The 18,856-nt window shown below is 37.7% G+C and overlaps 1 protein-coding gene across 2 annotated transcripts in view; it reads left to right on the top strand.

Moving 5' to 3' along the window:
• DPP10 (dipeptidyl peptidase like 10) overlaps positions 1–18,856 on the top strand; it is a 494,333-nt gene that overhangs the window by 188,615 nt on the left and 286,862 nt on the right. Inside the window, exon 1 of one of the 2 annotated variants that reach the window (XM_080599346.1) lies at positions 198–392. The exons of the other annotated variant lie outside the window; for it this stretch is intronic. Coding sequence (XP_080455472.1) covers positions 351–392 — 42 coding nt within the window. The 5' untranslated portion in view covers positions 198–350. Of the gene's footprint in view, positions 1–197; positions 393–18,856 lie in introns of those variants that run through there. 2 annotated transcript variants of the gene reach the window in all.

The raw sequence follows: 18,856 nt of genomic DNA, 5'->3' as shown, positions 1-18,856 counted from the left end.
GGTAGCTGCTAGGACTCCCTTCTTTTCCTTCTATTTTTCAGCTGGGTGGCTGAAGATCAGGTGAGAACTCACCCTTGCTTGTTTGGGTAGAAGGAGCACCATCACCTTGTGCCTTGGCAGCATGAAGGTGTGCAGCTGTGTGTGCTTAGTGGCGATCAGAGCTAATTAAAGAAAGCATGTGGGGAAGAAGGAGGGAGAGCAGGATATCAGAAAGAACCTGAGAGTGAGTACGTGTTTAAGCAGCAGTGAAAGCAGCATGATTTCCAGTTGTAGCAACGGAGATAGAGCAAGGAAGCTTTTAGAAGAAGCCGGAGGAAAATGTTGAGGCTTTGACATGCTGGAAATGCTTGATGCTGGAACTGGAGGCTATCTGGAATCAGACAGAAAGTAAAGTGAGTAGAGAGTTGGATTTGCGAGTGTGTGATATTAAGATAGTACTGTAAATGCTGTGTGTGAATGAAGTTACCAAGTAAATGAGGAGGGTTGAAGTATCACATAGCACTGAATAATATTAGAAGAGACTCCAGGTAAATTGGAAGACAGCAGTAAATGTTAAAGGAGTATTGAGATGGAGGAGAGGAATAATAGACAGTGAGGTGGAAGCCAGACCAAGGGAAGTTGGAGTAGCAAAGGCTTTACAGAAGGAGATAAATTTTTAGGGATAAACAGATGAATGAGCCCCAGAAAATGCTTCATTGCTCCAGACTCTAATTATGTCCAGTAGATTTGGTTCACGTGATGCTACATGTTCTATTTCTAGTGAATGAGGAGTGATTGCACAGCTTGCAGTAAACTATCAGTATTCACACAATAAAAATACTAAGTTCCTCAATTATTTGATGGAGGCTCTCTGTGTAACTAATATAGCTTTCAGAAAATCAGAGAAAAAGCAGATGTGGTCTGCTCCTTCCCTGCCCTTTCTCTCCACAAAGTTTGCACATAGGAAGAATTTTCTGTATTATATTCCTTGTTTGTTTTAGGATCCAGCTATTTATTTCACCAAATTGAGGTTTAAATTCCCATCAGTTACTAATGCAGAAGTATTTCATATTCATAGTTATGCAAACATAATAGCTTATTTAATTTTTGTCTTGATATTTTGTTCGCATAATGATTTGTCTGATAAGTGTTCTTATTTTTTAAAATCAGCAAAATTTAAAATGAAATAAAAATACAGTAGTCCGCCTTTTAGTTTCACCAGTATAATTAAAGGTCACTGGATAAAGACCAATACTGTATACTGTAGCTGAGAGGTAAGTAGATGTTTTATAGATATAATAATTTGACTTGCTTATGCCAAGAAATATGGTATCGCTTGGTAAATGTAGCCTTAGTTACAGAAATTATGAACAGCTGTATTGTCCCATGAAATATATGCAGACAGGGTCTCAACAGTAGTTGAGACTCTGATTAAAGAAAAGTTTTCTGCTGAAGATCCTGTGAAGTCTTTAGGAGAAAAAAATATTTTGGAAAATGTTGCATAATGTGTTCTCTTGGTAGGAAGGTGTTTTCTATAGAACACGTGTATTTCAGGCTGCTACTGCCCAAGACTACTTCCATTGATTACCTGAGCTAGTCCTTATATTCCATACAGTAAAAAATATATGGAGACTGTGGGTTGTGGGGAAAGAGGAAAAAATGATTTTTGTTGGTTTGAATATTATTAAGTTAAGCTTAAGTGATTACATTTTTTTTCCCTTTTGGCAGCATTGAAATAGACACATTGGTTGGGAATCTGTGATATTTTTTCATGTGCTTGATAGTTAAAATTGTGTTGTAATTAGGTGTCACATCATGAAAGCTCTTCTGCCATACACCTTGACTATTATTATCAGATTTAAAAATTAATTTACAGAAACTAATGCTAACCAGGCTGTTGAGTACTCTTAAAATTCCAGAGTAAACAATTCTCATGATAACACTTCTGCTGTCATAATATTCATTAATTTTTAAGCAATACACAACATGTTGCAACGTAAAAAGATGATCTAGTGTTGTAAAGAACATAAATACAGGCTCAAAACACATTGCAGATAGTGTATATTTTAAATAACTCTTTTTCAAATGGTAAGTTTGGGTTATGATGCTTGTTGTCGAAAGAAACTCAGATTTAGCATGTGGATATAATGCAATTAAAATGGAAAAATAGATTTCTAAGTAAATGCTAGCATTCAGAGGCAATTGGGAAGTTGACACTTAATCTGGAAGCCCTGATCCTTATTGTCAGATCAGCTAAAGAGATGCTGTATGAAGTGGCTGTCAAATTACATGCTTTAGCAGTTTTTGTAATTGAAATGGTTGCACATAATAACTGTATCATGTCTGGGTACTCTGTATCTAATGCAGCACTGGAATGAATTTTGATTTTTTTTTTTCTTCTTCCTGTACGTTTCCTTTTTCTTTCCTTGGACACCAGAATAATCACAAAAAGATGGAACGTTACATATCCAATGAGTGTCAGAAAGTTCTGCTGTTGTTACTGTTACTTGGCTGGCTTTGATTTTTTGGGGGGGGAGATTTATTTTTCTTTCAAGTCTAGAGACATTTATTCCAAATCCATAAATGGATGAAAGACTATGGAGGTGGATCGGGGGCAGCTGTGACAACTGAAAGAAATAGTTCTTACTGGGTAGTCCCTGGCCTCTAATGGTAAGTGGAGCATTGTAATTAAGTATAGAAGAACCTAGGTGGTTTTGTGTCTTCAGCGGGGGCTCCAGTGCTGGGGTGTTTCAGAATTTGTGGGCATACAGAACCCTCTGACCTGCCACGTGGCAATAGATGAGAGAGAATGAGTAAAGGCAGAGATGAGCTTCATTCATCTGTGTGCCAACATAATTTTTGTGTGTGTGCCTGTTAATCCATATGCCTGGCTCTGTCCCTAAAGCTCAGCCTTTTGCAATGTAGAAGGAGCAAGTAAAGTGTTAATCACAAGCACACGCAACAAAGGAAAATGTCCCTGAGCTCTGCAAAGAATGCTACAGGTGCATGCACCAGTTTATCAGGCTGCATAGTGCTTGGGTTTGCATAAACACAGCTTGCATCAACTGAAGAATGAGCCTGCTTCATAGATACGGCAGTCTAAAGAAACAGGACTTGTGGATTGTGTTAATCTCAGCTTTGATCCTATTTCTTTAGTCTGTTTTCTCTCTATGCTTATTTCTGTTGATTGTACCTTGTTGTGTTCTACTTCATCTGCTTGTTTTTTCTTCCCTGTTTCTGTGTTTTGTTTTGTTTTTTTTTTACCTCAGTTATTTTGAAACGAACTCTTCCTATCCGTCTGTATTGGTGGAAGGTGAAAATACTGAAGCAAAACAGAAAGCAGGGATTTATTTTCACTGAATTTGTGTGTCATAGCAGTAAATAGTTGGTATTCACCTGTTGGATGACATTAGTTTCTATAGGCTGATTTTCCTCTAACCATCAATGTAAAGTGACGGTAGGCAATTACCAAAATTTACCTTGAAATTGGATCCCATCACTATCTGTATGTCTTGTATTATTTGTTGAACTCACAATCTTAGTATTAGTTATCTTTTTGTAAATACAACAAAGGCGGTGTTCAGCATCGTTGTACTGAAACATCTTATGGTTTTGCATGGTATAACCATGGGCCAGCCTTTGAAGAAAATTTCTAAGTAGGTTTTTTTCATCATTTAGAGAAGTTTTGTGAAGATAACAGGTAATGTTGACCTGAAAATTCTTTGGAAATAATAGATAATGTGAAGCTTTATTGGGTTAAGTACCTTAGCTTCTTTTTTTTTGTGTGTGTATCTTAATTCCTTTCACTTGTGTTTATTCTGTTTGTATGTAAATATAAATGTAAAGTTAATCGAAATAAAATTATTCAAAAAAATAGCTGAAACAAAACCTTTCTGCTTTCTTCAGCTGACAAGATCAAAGTTATTCATTTTCTCCATTTTCATTGCAAGATGTTTTCGATTTGATCAAACTGCATTCTTTTATGGAAAATTATTCCACTCATTTTTCTCTAATTCTAGCCTCTCTATGAATACTGCAAAAGCATTGAGATACTCCAGCATATGAAATCTCTTCTGTATCTAATACTATTTTAATATATGGGATATTAGAGCTGCAAAATAGTTTTATTTTGAGTGATTGAGCAAGAATATGAGAAAAACACAAAGTCCCTGGCAAAGCTTTTCCAAATCAGAAATGAATACACAGTTTTGTTCGAATACTGAACTGAATATGAAGTTAAGGTTAATTTAGATTTATTGTTCTGTAATGCAGTCAGGGTTATTGTGCGCTGTGTGTGGTTCTTTGGTTTACTCATTTCATGAGCGCACTCTTCATTGGGTCATCCACAGGGAATGAGCAACTGCATAAGCTGGTAATACCAGCTGGTTATGTCCTCTTGGGTATGTGGCAGATATATTTTTATTTTTGAATATTTCATTTTAGTAGATACACTTTTTTTTCCTTGTTATAAACAATCCTGTGTTCAACTTTGGGGAAATTTGTGTGTAGTGCAATCCCTGAATTGATTAACACTGGTGAGCACCTTCTCGAATAAAGTTTCCATTGGAAAATCGTTATCAGCTCCGTTTCCTAGTTCCAGAGTGGAATTTGTGGTCAGAGAGAAAAAACCTACCAGAATAACAAAGTCCAGCAATTGCTGAGAGAGAACCAGCCATTCTTTGTTTGCTCAACTGGCTAATCCCTCACTTTTAGAATGTGTGCATCATTTCAGTTTGTCTGGCTTAGCTTCCAAGCACTGGTTATTACACTGGCTTCACAACTGGATTAGGCAGTCTTTCAGCACCGAGTTTTTCTTCTTGAGCAGTACATTCACCCTCTAATGAAGTTTCCTTCCACTTGTCTTTTGGTGAGCTTAAAATCCTCTGCCTTCAACTGTAAGATGTTCTTTCTTGCATGCAGCATATAGCTTTTAAAATTTTTAATGAAAAACAGTTGATATCGGAGCTATAACCAGTTTTTTTTTCCAGAATCAAAAATACCTTCCTATTCATATACATTTAGTAATTACCATTTTTTAATGGGTGTTATCATGGTGGCTGCTCACATTGACTTGTTAGAACAGTGTAACTTTCTTCCTGCTCCCTTTCAGGGACCTAACCCTTCATTTTGAGAGGGTGATCACTGTACGTGACACAACTTCGCATTCAGCTACGTTAAGATGCATCTTCCTTGAATACTGCCGGCTTATCAAGCAGTTCATGTTTACTCTTATGACTGCCCTGTCCTTGATGTTTACCTTCTTGTTCTTTGCATCATCAGTGGATTTTACCAGCATAGACTTTGTTTATTTCTAAATTGTTTAAGAATATCTTGCTTACGACTACTGCTTTTCCTTATAAAACCTTTTTTCAAATCCCTCCTTTCCAGTATGTTTCTGAAATAAAATTCAAAAAGAATTAATCTCATATAGCCAGCCAGTTCTTTGTCTTTGGGTTATTTCCTACTAAGAATATTTAGGTTAGATATTTTACAAAGCTATTGCACTACATGGTTTTCTAGTCTTCTGGAGTATACATGTAGCCTCAAGATTTATTAAACTATAAGTCTCGAGTACAAGTGGCTCAGAAGCCATCCCATGTAGATGTCTGCTATGTACTTTGATTACTAGTGAAGTGAGAGGTGTGCTCATCTTCTTTCCAAGGATAGATGGGAAATATGGAATTCTTCATTCCTCTCTGTTATTATTCAAAGTGTTACCGTCCTGCTTCATCATAGATCTGTATTGTTGCAATGTGTTTAGAAAAGAAACAAAAGCAAATTCTAGCCTCTCTCTACATTGTCCTGACAGGTTTTTCCTTCCGTCTCTTCAGTTTTTCTTCTTCTGTTTGTCTTCTACATTTAGAAATTTCTGTACCTTTTGTCAGCATTCCTGACAGTCCCTGAAAGCTGACAACCTGTTTCATTGACTTGATGTCTTATAGGATCTCAGCCAAATATTGGTGCGTTGTGCTTAAAGAAGAAACGACATGGGGTTACCTCTGGAGACTGTTCTTCACCCATATCTTCATCACCTCTTTTAGACAATGGTGCCTTAATAACAGGGCTTCTGCAATAAAAAGAGGTTTCTTGTTCATGCAGGTCATTGGAAATAACTTTACATCATCTTCATTTGTTCCAGCAATGCTGGGAGGCAAAAAAACAGCATTTAAGATGTGTGAGCAGTCTGACTTTGGTAGTGGTTTAACTGAGGGGACGCAGATAAGTCAGAAGGGTTTATTTTCAGGGAGTGCTGCTGGAATTTCTTGTTCTGTTTGTGCACACGGTCTTGCCGTGCCAGACAGTGTTTGCAGTGCGTGACTTAATATTGATGTACCAGTCCTTCTGACACGGGGCAGCTCCCAGAGATAAAGTGTCTCATAACAGAGGAAAAAAAATTGTTTTACAGCCAAGATTGTAATGAAGGGGTTTTACTGTCATCGCACTTCTTTGGAACGTGTACTCTGTGCTGGGATATGGTAGTTGGGGCAAAATCTGTGAATTATCAGCCTACGTAAGTGAGCATTTGACTGAAAAGTAGGTTGTGCTTTGAAATTGTTTTCACACAGTACTGTTGACAGGCTCAGCTGGATAGCACCAGTTCCTTTGGGGGGTGTGTGTGTGTATTTTACCTCCTTGGCAAGAAATCAGTAGGCAATACATAATTTTGTTGAATCTGATGAAACTGATTCTGTGTGGGAGGATGCCAGCATGGGCCCCCAGCTGTAAGGGGTAGAAGGACCCCACACAATTGTGCGTAGGTAAGAAAGACTACCATATCCCCCACATAGGAAACCATGACCTCTTATTCATCCATAGTTATTTTACTCCCATGTAAAGGAGAAGAGAGAGCCATGATGCATGTACTCCCTTCCCCGTGGGTGAGTTTTTTTCATAATCTTCCCTTTCCTAAGCTTCCCTAATGATGTCAGGTGTCTGCATGAACTCTAACAGATGGCTGCACACAAACTGCACTTCTTGGGCTCTGATGCACTTTCTTCAGTGTTTAAAGTGCAGTTCTTAATAGTCGCTGTCACAATTTTGGGGTTGCTTTTTTCTTTCCTTTTTAAAACCAGAAAACAAGTGCATTTAACCATGAAAGCAGGTACAAATGTATTCCGCTTAGTGGATAATAATGAAAAGTCAGAGAGATTAACGTGCTGTTACTGTTTATTCAGTACTGCATTACTTGTGACTAACTACAATGGATGAGACCTTCTTTCTGCCTCATTAAATAAGTTAATCATGTAAATCAGAAGCAAAAACACTTTGGATAGCGTGAGTATAGGCTGAGCATCAGATAAGCACTTTTTACCACTGGGTATTAAAGGAAAATTGACAACATACAGGTGTCCAGCTACAAAACATTAACGTTGGTCTTCCGTTATCTCTAAAGTAAATGAAAACAAAATTAAAAGGTCAGACTGGTGCTTGTTTCAATCAGGACTACATGGCCACTGACTGGAATTTCTCTCAGAGAAAGAGGGAAGCTTGAAAGGGAATGGAAGTACATTAAGATGATATCAAATTATAACGGGCGTCCCAATATATTCAGGGAAAAAAAAGTCTTTATAGATTTTGAGCTGTAAATCAAAAGTATAACTTTTTATAAAATAGATTTTACTAAAAGTTCTAGGTACTGCCTTGCTGGCTAACTTAAACATAAAGGAACAACAAAGCACAACAATGTACTATGGGTTCAAAGCCAAAAGAATGAAAACGTAAATTAGGACATAATCTGGACAACCAGGGAAGGAATAACATTTTTAGATGAAGCTAGCACTACAGTGATAAAGAAATGCAGCTCTTAGTATTACAAGATAGAATTAGGAAAAAATAACTCACCTTATCTGAACGTTTGTCCAAAACATTTTTTGAGCCAACGCTGAGCTGCAGAGACTCGAGAAACTTCAGGGTCTGGTATTTGATTTTTAATCAGACTTAGTGCTTACATTTTGTGTTTTCAGATGAAATTGGGGGAAAAAAAAGTGGTGGTCCAAGTTTTTCTTCTGTCTTCTAAACTTGAGTATTGCTAGAACTCGTTGTTGTTATCACAGTATTTCTAATCCACAGATATCAGATAAAGAAATCTTAGACTGGCTACTTCATTACAATAATAAAATGACAGCGTAGATTACTGTCAGAAGCTGGATTAAAGGATACCGAAGTATTGCAAAAAGATTACCTTCCTTTTATTTATCTTTTATTTTACTTGATTTTATTTTCTTTAGAGATAGCAGTGATCACAGAGGAAGCAAACAAGGAAGCCTGCAAAAGAATATTGAGAAAATGCCACCACTTTATTGGTCGGAAGGAAATGAGTATGGATGTAATGCAGAACTTTCTGAAATCAATGGAAGATGCTCGTTGGTTTCAGTGGTATCTGGACAAGGTTGAATGTGAGTGTGATTATTACATAATTAGGCTTCTGACTGCTATTTAACCCAACAAATTGTGCTTATACTTAACTCCTTTGAAAAATGGGTTATGTCTTTGCAATAGACATAATCTATAATTCAAACCACAAGTTTGTAGCTTTAGTATCAAAATCTCTTCTTCTATTTCTGGATGACAGTGTAGTAGCTAGTGTTTAGTTTTTGTTTGTGTGGCTTTTTGTGTATTTCTTGTGCAAATGCCTATGTAAGTTTGATAGTAAAACCTTATATAGAATTGTCATTGAAATGTATGAAAACATGGGTTGAAAAACTTAATTTCATAACAAAAATCTAAATGATTTGTGCAAGTGAGTAGTAATGAAAAAACGTATAACAGTTTTGAAGTTGCATTCTAGTCAGGAGTTGGTAAATCCCTGGAGGCTTGAGCTTCATTGCAACATTACAACTGACTCAGTTTGGCCTGGAAAGCATGAGTTTGGAGGTGGGTGGTGTTTTTTTCTATTTGTTTTTTGTTGTTGTCAATGCATTTAGTTACAGTTCGGGAAAAGTCAAAGGTGACATCAGCTCATTTTCCACTTAGTCTGTGGTCAAATGAATCCTTTTCTCTTAATCTAACTCTGTAGTGGATTTGTCCTAAAAGAGGACCTATTACTAAAACAAATATCAGGTAAGAATGTGTAAGGACTGCTCTCCTGATGACATTTCTATTCGAGGTAATAGAAAACAGGCCAGAATGTCTCAACTTGACATTTATACCATTACATGCAGAAATGTTTTCAGAACTGTTAATGATATTTTGATATTCTTGAAGCTAATCCTTAGCTTTATTTTGTTTGTAGTGATACTGCTTTTATTGATGATTGAAAGAATATGCAACTTTATTTTCTTACAGTAAAATTAAGCACTTTATTTTTTTCCCATTTGTATTCTGTAGCAATGCAAGTGGGAATACAATATATGGCTTACAATGACAAAAAAAAAGCTTTCAATTTAATAAGTCATTTTCAATTGAAAATATAATATTTCCTGTGTAAGACATATTGCAATGTGGCAGACTGTAAATATTAGGGAAGACCTACTATAAATGAAACAACATAATTAACACTCTTTGTTCATGATAGGCAAATAAACAACCAAGGCAGGTCTTTTTCAGTGATGGATAACATCTTTATTAAAGAACTAATCTAGATCTCAAACCAGGATCTATGTATTACATAAATCAGGGTCTTGTGGTTCTATTTACAATTCCTTTTACAACCTAAGTGCTGTTTATTGCCATATAGCCCAATAACTCATTGTTGAGGGATGCCAAGCCCCTTTCTCCTTTTCTTCTATTCTCACTGAGAATGGAGATGCATTTAGTACCAATAACATCACTGACTTGTACTATTCTTCGCTAGTAGCTTAAATTCTGACTGTCTAATGATAACGATATAGCTTTATTAAGAATTTTGAAGTTCTGCTGATAAAATGTATTTATATATGCTGAGTATTTGGTTTCCTCAACGGGTTTGTGAAGTCAAGGTTGCCCTGCCTGAGAGCTCCTGTGCCAGGGACCTCAGAACTTGTTCTCCTGAAACATTGAAGGTTGCAATTATAAAGAGACTGCACAAAACCCGCGAAGTTATTAGCTCATGTTTGGATCTGATGGGCCAAAATTTGTTCTAGCTATTTGGTAGGTGATGTGGTCTGTGATTATTTGAGCACCTGTGGCCCCCGGTAGTTCTCTGTGCTTATACAGGTGCTTGGGAGCCCCAAAGGTTTTTTCCTTATCTGACTCGATTACAAGATGAGATCACCATTTAGAACACCAGGGATGTATATTCAAAGCTGTACTTCACCTCTCATTGATTAATACCAGATTAAACTAAGAGACTGCGTCGTATCATTGCATGCATGTATGGTGATGTAAAATGAGTCTTGCAAAATTCTTTGGGACACTTGTGAGAGCTCTTAGTCCCGCTTCTTTTTGGTTTAAAATGCTGGTCGAGCTAAGGTTTTTAGGTTGTTTGGACCTAATGGATTTATTATACTTGGCTGTGAGCAGGCTTCTAGACTGATTACTTAAGAACTTTCTGAGATTTTTGTACTTTGATGTGCAATGGATTAGCTGATGATGTTGTTTAAAGAATTAACAGAGGTTTAGGAGATTGCTACTACTGAATGGTCTCAGCAACTGTTGTTTCATGTTTCCAGTTAATGCAGGCAAATACATCTTCAGGGATTACACTCTTCAGACTGTAGAACTTCCAGGGCAAACATGGTAGGGTTTAAACTTAAATTTTTTATTAGTAGTGATATCTTAGTGAAAACTGAGTTTAGAAAGCATTTGAGAGGCTTGTTTACAAGATTGTCAGGCAGAAGCTTCGGCTCATTAGGGAATGCCAATTCTGTATTGTATTGGTCTATAAAGATTGCAGATATATCAAGGAGAAGGAGATGGATTAACATTAACAGCAGTGGAAAACCTGCAGTCTCCATCATCTATTCAAAATTCATACCATCTTCCGCTGTTCGTTCAGTTTGGGATCTTGAAAGAAGGAAAGCCTAAAAAGATAAAATAATTTTTAAGGACTTTTTTTATATAGGATTTTGGGAAGGAAGTGAGCTAGTGAATAGTGTAACTAATCTGGCAGTTGTGAAGTAAATTGTAAAATAAGGTGTTTTTCAGCAGAGATAAGGAGGAAATAAGAACTTGATTTTATGTAGCCAAGCTGTTACTTTTTAAGAATATGGACATAAGATACTGCTGACATTATTAATTTGACAAGGCTCATGCTTCTCAAAAATAATTTTAAAAATTATTTTTATATCTCAATATCGAGGAAAATGAGGCCTAGATTTCTATAGGTACACTAATGACTGCAAGCTAACGCTGAATATACCTGCTAAGACACATCACCACATTTTCTAACCCACAAAGTTCATCATCTGAAAGAAAAAATAAAATCTTTCGAATGTCACTGATGATAAGAAAGTAACAATTCACTGACAAAGCTATGGAGTTGCCTCCGTGAGCAGGTTCCTGATGGTGATTAGATTTGGAAAAAGTCTCAGAAAAAAACAACTCATGCTTTAGGTTTAGCTTGTCTTGAAATTCTATTTTTATTTTTGTTACATTGCTAGTTAAATGTCTTCTGTTTCAAGTGCCTTACCTGAATACTGTCAGCAGCAGAACCATACCTTTAGTGAGTATTTGTATGGTAACAGCTCTGCTTCTGGGTGATAAACAATCTCAGTATATTAAAATATAGCTAAATATGAAAAATAAAGAACCTCCTGTTCTTGGAGAACTTTGGAATTTTAACAAAAGAATGTATGGTACAAATGTGATATGCCATAAAACCTTACTGTATTGAAACTAGAGAGCACCAAAGTTGTAATAAGATTACCCACATGGGTATTTGTAAAAAGTTCAATAGCGTGTTTCCCTGCCTAGTTGAGAAAAATAAATCTCTTGTTTCAGAGCTCCTTGCTTACATTAGTTGGTTTAAGGTACGTCATAGCTCAGGCACGTTATCTTCAATCAAGAAAGCAATAACCTTTATATTTTAAATTTAAAAAAAAAGTGCAAAATCATTCCTGATGAAAACTGTTTCAGCTGAACTGAAATCAGCAAATTACAGCTGTCTAAACTGGTGTTTAAGGTGTTATATGCCCAAATTATGATTCACCCAGGTTTGTAATCAAAGTTCATCATGATTTTAGTGCAAAGTGTAAATAATATATTATTATGCAACATAACTGGCATTAACAGGAGAAACCAGGTGGTGTAAGTCCAGTGGAAGGAGAAAACTTGAGTAATGGTGAAGGCTAGGAAATAAGTTTCTTCCAGATTAGCAGTTAAAAAAAAAAAAAAAATCTTTGGATTAAATAAATGGACTACAGTTCTTTTGTAGGAAGCTGCTTTAATTGATATTTTGCTTCCATAAGTCACTGCATAAATTATATCTTCTCTATAAATTCTTTGTTTTTGGCTTTGCCTCCTGGGGTTTTAATTTATGAGAGTTGTCATCTCTTGAATATTATCACAGATTGAAATGTACAGTAGACACCTGGAGGCTTTTACATTTTTCCATCCTTGGGCTTTGTAGAAATAGGACCATCTGGCCAGCAGGTCTGGAAGCATCAACATTCACTCATTAAATGTGTCTGAAGCCCTCACTTTCAATCTGCCTCGTTTAGCTACCTTAGGACTGTAGTTGGGTGGTCTGCTGTTTTCACCTGTTTACAAGTAATTTAAACGTGTGCTCCAACCTGATGCTAACATCTGAAACATCCATCTTCAGGCTTTGTTAGAGCTTGGCTTGGTTACTCCTGGAATAAGAACCTGAGGGTTACGAATGGTCATTTTCCCCACATTCTTGTTACTGCTTCAGAAATGGTTATATAGCACAGAGCCTAAAGGGGACCCCGTTGGGTAATCTGGTGGGTGTTTCTTGTAACACAAACAGCAGAGAATTGCCTGCTTCCAGTAACAGCTGCTGCTCAAAATCCCTGAGGGGTGAGCGGTGCAAACCTTTCCCGTGTCAAACAGGGCTCGGGATCCCCTGTGTTACCTGTCAGCCTTGGAAAGAAGAGTTTGAAGGAGAGCTCGGCTCTCTGGTAGTCTCTGGGAAGGCGCTCAATTTTTACGCTGGGAGAAAAAACATCATCTAGTTGTGAACTAGCTGAAGACTGTCATCTTGTAGTGTATCCTAGGGAGAAATTAGAGCCCAGAAAGGAGTCTTGTTTTGATTATTACAAGTGCCTTACCTGCCTGTCAGGAGACAGTGACAGGCTGTAAAACCCACTTCTATTTTGTGTGCTCTGCAAGAGTTGACAGCAGCTTATTGTGAGCTCAGAAATGATGTTGTCGCACTGTCTTGCTAATCGAGCATATTTTTTCGTCTCTGTAGCTAATAAATACCTTTTAAAACTTTCAAATAAAAGTGGAGAGTCTACAACTCTAAACAGAATCCTATACCAATTAGCTTAGTCGTGTTCATGTGTCACCAGATGTGAATGGCTTTGCGTTCACTGAGACTGGTTACAGGAGCAATCATTACAGGTATTTGGCCCAACCTCGCTTCTATTGAAGACTGAAAAAAATCTCCTGTGTAAAAGAAAAACAGCCTGAAAATGTGCTGCTGTGATATGAGCATGAATAAGGACTTACTCTGAGGACCATCAGGTTGAACGAGAAGTCTCAATGTGAGCTTTTCCATTGGCTTCTCTAGGACTTAGATTAGAGTGGATTTACTGATGTGAGGCTTTATTTTCAAGCCAGCCAGATTGCTGACGGTTGTACATTTTAGGTCCAGCCTGTATGCAAGATGCTGGGACCTGGGGAGTCTCACTGAACTGTATGCAGCTGCAGTTATGCACATGTATATGCCTATGAACGGCTGAGCTGATCATCTCTAATTAGCATTTGTGGACTGGCTTTCTTCCTTCACTTCTACTGCCTATGATTAAAAGTTGTGCCCACACTGCACAGATTGCTTTCCATGGTGACTCCAGCAGTTCACTGGCTCCTTTCTGTTTCGCTCCAAGTTTTAATTTATCATAGGGAAAGCAGATTTGTAAACTTGAATGTGCACAAATAAGATTTGAACCTGTGATTGACAGCCACAGCAGTAACTTTAATAACCAGGAATTCTTGGAGAAGCAAAATAAATATTGATGTTCTCTACTTTTTTCTTGTTTTGCCTGAAATATATGCAGGTCTATCATTTACTCAGAATAAATGTACATCTGCAAAAGCTTTGGAAGATACAAACCATTCCTGTGTGTTTGCATACTTCAGGTTTGTTTTGATATAATTTCTCTTCTTGTTTATCTCATTTTCATTGTAGGGAGATAAACTCAAAATTAGCATTGCTTGAGAAGTTTTCAACAGAAGGTAAAATGTACCATGATTCAGTAGAATAAGTATTATGTTTAGTTTTAAGTTGCTGGCAAGTGTGGACCTGAATCATGCACTTGCCAGTCAGAGAAAGTTGGGGAGAAGGTAAAGCTGGAGACTTTTACCCCAATCTCCAGATACTGCTGCAGCAACAGCATGCAACACCTTATGGGGCAGCTCCCCAGGCTTTGCCCGGGCCTGTCCCATCGCCATCCTCAAGAACATACACAGCACCAGCTGTTTCTGATGTTGAATCTGGTGCTCATTCACCCCTTGTGAAACATCTCTACCCTCCCGTGAGGGAATTACTGTGCCCTTGAACCTCGCACAATGTAACTGTTAGTGGTTCATGCTGATGTTGATGGTTCATCTCTGTCAGCAGAGAAGGTAGGAATGTGCAATGTGGTGACCTTATCCATTTGCCTAGAAATACTGTCTGAGCCTGAGACAACAGCCTCTTCCTGATGAGTCTGCCTCTTGCAGCTGTGGTACACCTGCTTTTTTTCTCTGATCCAACCTGTTTCCGTTGCAAGGACATTTATGCAAGTGCTGGGTGGAGGTCGTGAAAAGGCACCACTCCTCCTAGTGTGCTGGATGTCAGAAGCCTCTGTCCTTACTTTCAGATTCAGTAAAGTCTTTCTTAAAGCTGCCTCCAACTCCAGCAGCCCTATCTGCACAAGAAATACCTGTGCTGACTGCTAAAATGCAAATGTTTGGGGTCTGGCTTCCTTGACTACTGAACCAGACTGTAACTTGCTCTGGGAAGGGAAAAAATGTGCCCTTCTGCTGAGAAAGGGTTAGTTCTGGTGCATCAGCCACAGCTGCTCGCAAGACTTGGCTCTATCCTAACTCCCAAATTTGGGGTCAGAAATTAGAAAGGCTCAGCTGATAGGAATATGGAGTTATTTCTTCTCTTCTACCATTATTAGTATTTGGCTTTGTCTGTCCTCCTGAGTTAAATCTCATGGAGTAGGATGAGATAGATGTTGGTGCTTTCTGCCAGTCGGTAGGTGTGTCACGGCATGAGCCATGCATCGCTGCTGCCAGAGCCCACGGCAAGGTCCCCTCCAGATCAAAGCAACGAGCTGAACAAAAGTGCTCATTTAACCCCCTGTGCTATCCTTGAGGGCTTCCTGGCTTCATAAAATGCATTTTGGTCTCTGTTATGATGATTTGATACGTGAATGATTTACGCACCTCAGGCAACAACAGTGAAATAAAAAAACTGAAATAGAAACCAGGGGCAAAATACCTGCATCAGCCTGAAAGAGCAGTGCCATTGTCTCCTTTCCAGCTATTCAACTGGAGTTTGAAAATGAAGGGATAAAACTAATTTACTGCATTCCTCATAGTTATAAGAAATAACCTCTCACTGAAGTTAGGCGTGAGTGGCTATTTATAGGGTTCAATCAAGAAGAAAGTTTTGTAGACAGTTGAGAGAGAAAGTGTAAATAAAGCATTAGCCCTTATCTGTAAATGGGGGTCTGCACTAAGGGAATCTGCTTTATAAATGGCAAAATTGAGGCACAAATTGATGCACGTGCTTCTGTGCAAACTTCCACCAGCCATAACCACCATGCTGGAGGAGCACAGAGCTTGTTCTGCCTGCGCTGTGCAGCTGGGCTATGCGAGTGCTGTGCATCGGAAGTGTTCAGGGTTTGATAGACTGGGGGAAACTCTATGGAGTCAACTTGCACGTGAGCAGTCACATTTTCAAATGAGCTGCGAGGCTGGGGATTCAGCTGGAAAGCATAAAAAAATGAAAAAATATTAACCTGATTTTTCTGCATCAGATTTCTCATAGTTATTCAGGGAAAAATTGTATGAAAATCGTTTTAATCACATCAGTAACTTCTGTGAGAACAGAAGTGGGGCTCTTTCAAAGAAAGCATTGTTTCAGATTTGAATAAATTCAAAATTAACAGTAATACCTAGTTTCAGGAATACACAATCCATCTTTTATTGGAACTTGTTACTGTAAATGTGCATGAGTTTAATGCATGATTTTAGCTGCTTAGATCATGATGTATATACATACAGAGAAAGTTAAGTTAATAGAGATGTTATCTGAACTTCTATACGTATAGGAAATATCTGAAATACAGTGAACAACTGGGGTGAGCTCATTCAGTCTTCCAGGCAATAATGAGGGCTGACTGCTGAAGCTATTCATTATATTGCAAACTGTTTTGTGCGTGCTCCATCCAGCTTCAGCTGAGAGAGACCCCAGAAGTTGGTATCCTACTTGCAGTACAAAAGGGTAAGTTAGAAGCCACTGTACTAGTGCCAAGTCATACCAGCCTGGACCTGGGGAGGGTGGGCAGAATAGAGCCCTCTCTGTTCACTCACTGTTTATGAATGTGAGCAAAGTATCTTGCTCTGTTTTCAAACAGAGGAAGAAAAATGGTCTGTTCACTGTTAATCTGCAAAACAGTATGAAGTGAAAGCTGCCAGTTCCTTTCATAAAACTGAATAAGATAAAGGTCCAATGAATGTAAGCCTGAGACTTCAAGTAATAGTGTGACTGCTCATTGCTATATAGAAAATTAATCCAGAGTATAAAGTTAATTAGCATTAATCACAGACAAATCATTGTCTGAAACAAACGTATTCTTTGTGGATGAAGCAGACTTAGTAGCATCTACTCATCCTAATATCCACAATTTCAGATCAAACTTTTTCTTACTATGCAACGTTGATATCACGAATGCTTTAAAATGGGAGACATCTTATTGTAGTGTGCATAAATTCTGACAGCACTGATTTATATCAAATCCAATCTGAGCTGCGTACATGTGATTAACATTTTAAGCTAATATCCAAATCAGGTTGTTATTTTTATAACCTATCAAATGAAAATTATGAGACACTTACAAATGGAAAAAAAAAAACCTCAACAGATTCATGAAGGGGATAATGAGGGAGACATTAGCTGTTTATAAAAGATAATATCTCATGCAAATTTGACATTACATGTCTTACTGAATATTATTAGATGTTCATTGACTATGCAAATATTATTCGCTTTTTGTAAATGTTGTCTGCTCTTCAATCAGCATAAGGAAACATGAACTTCAGTGCTATGGCCTAGCATTTTTCAATGGAAATATAAAAGAGCTAAGCTACACACTTGTCTTTGATCAATGCTTAGAATAAAAACAAAATATTAATAGTGATTTCCAGTGTTCACTCGAAGGGGACAATCGGTTGTTTAATGCCTGTTTAACTACATAAAATACTTGAAATTATAATAAGAATAAATGAAATGTATTCATAAATTCTAAAATTGTCGTCTATTCACATTTATCATGTAGCACAAATATTTCTGAGACTTGAGGTATCTGTAGATTGACAGGCATGTGGAAGACCTGACATTGACACCTTTCATTTGTTGGGTTTCAACAAGATGACGATTTTAAGGGTAGCTTGCAATAATATTTTTCAGCTGAGGAAAATGTAAAGTGTTCCCTTCTTTCTTCATAAAAATTGACATGGCTACATAATGTGGGCTGGAGAAGAATTGGACATGAATTTTCTTATGATTGAGCAGACCTTTTTTAATTTTTCTAATTTAAAGATGAAATATAAGTCATGATTTAAAATACAGCTGCCAGTGAACAGCGGAGACAGGATTCCTGGAGCTTCTGGGTCATCAGAAGCAGTCCTCTGCTGTGACTTGTGAATATATCATATAATCCTTTTCATGAATTAGATAAATCCCATCTTCAAGCTGTTCTGTGTTTTTTGCCCTAGGAGGCCATTCCAGGATCTCTCTCTTCTGATAGTTTGAAATTGTCCTCTAATGTCCCACCTAAACGTATTCAAGGCGACTTATACCCATTTGTTCCTATGCCAGTATTACTTTTTTTTTTTAAGCTAAAGTATATTTTTCCCTTCCTGGTGTGTCCCTGAAGTGTTTTCCGAGAGCAAGCTAGGCTTTTAGCCTTTTCTCCTAAGATTGAAGCCTTTTCCCTAATTACAATGCCTCTCTGCTTCTCCTCAGGTTTTAATTCTGTATATTTTAACCAAGGTGAACATGAATGTTCAGAGCCTTCAAAACAAAACCGGTGCCTTGTACACTGCTGATTAGTACTTACCACCTCTTCTTGGCAATATCTCTTCCCACACAGGAACTTATTTTTTCTTTTTCCCTACTTCCTCCACAGAAGACAAGTGCATTTTGATCCCTTACATCCTAGGCAATTTCTAATTTCAGGATGCTCAGTTTATAACCATAATTCTTGCTCATCATTATATGCGTGACCTTGTACCTAGAAGCATTAAATTACATCAATTGTCTATTTCCCCTGTTTTCAGTCATGCGATTCCTCTTGTTTGATATCCCAGCTGACTTTTATATCAATGTTACTGCAAAATTTGTGTCACCAGCAGACTCCACTAGGGCTCCTCTTTCTGTGCCAATCACTAATGAACAAAAAAGCTGTCCTCTGGTTCTCCAAGCGATCTCCCTCCAGTCAATCCCCATCTGTTTTAGAGGTCTCTCCTTTAGATGGTTCCTTACCCATCCATAGTCCTTCTGCAAATCTCTTGCACCTTCAGTTTAATTAACATATGACATGCAAGTGAATTACTGGAG

Source organism: Anser brachyrhynchus (assembly GCF_964034855.1).
Source record: "Anser brachyrhynchus genome assembly, chromosome: 7".
Lineage (NCBI taxonomy): Eukaryota > Metazoa > Chordata > Aves > Anseriformes > Anatidae > Anser > Anser brachyrhynchus.
Note: the sequence above shows the minus strand (reverse complement) of the source record. Positions and strands in the feature narration are given on the sequence as shown.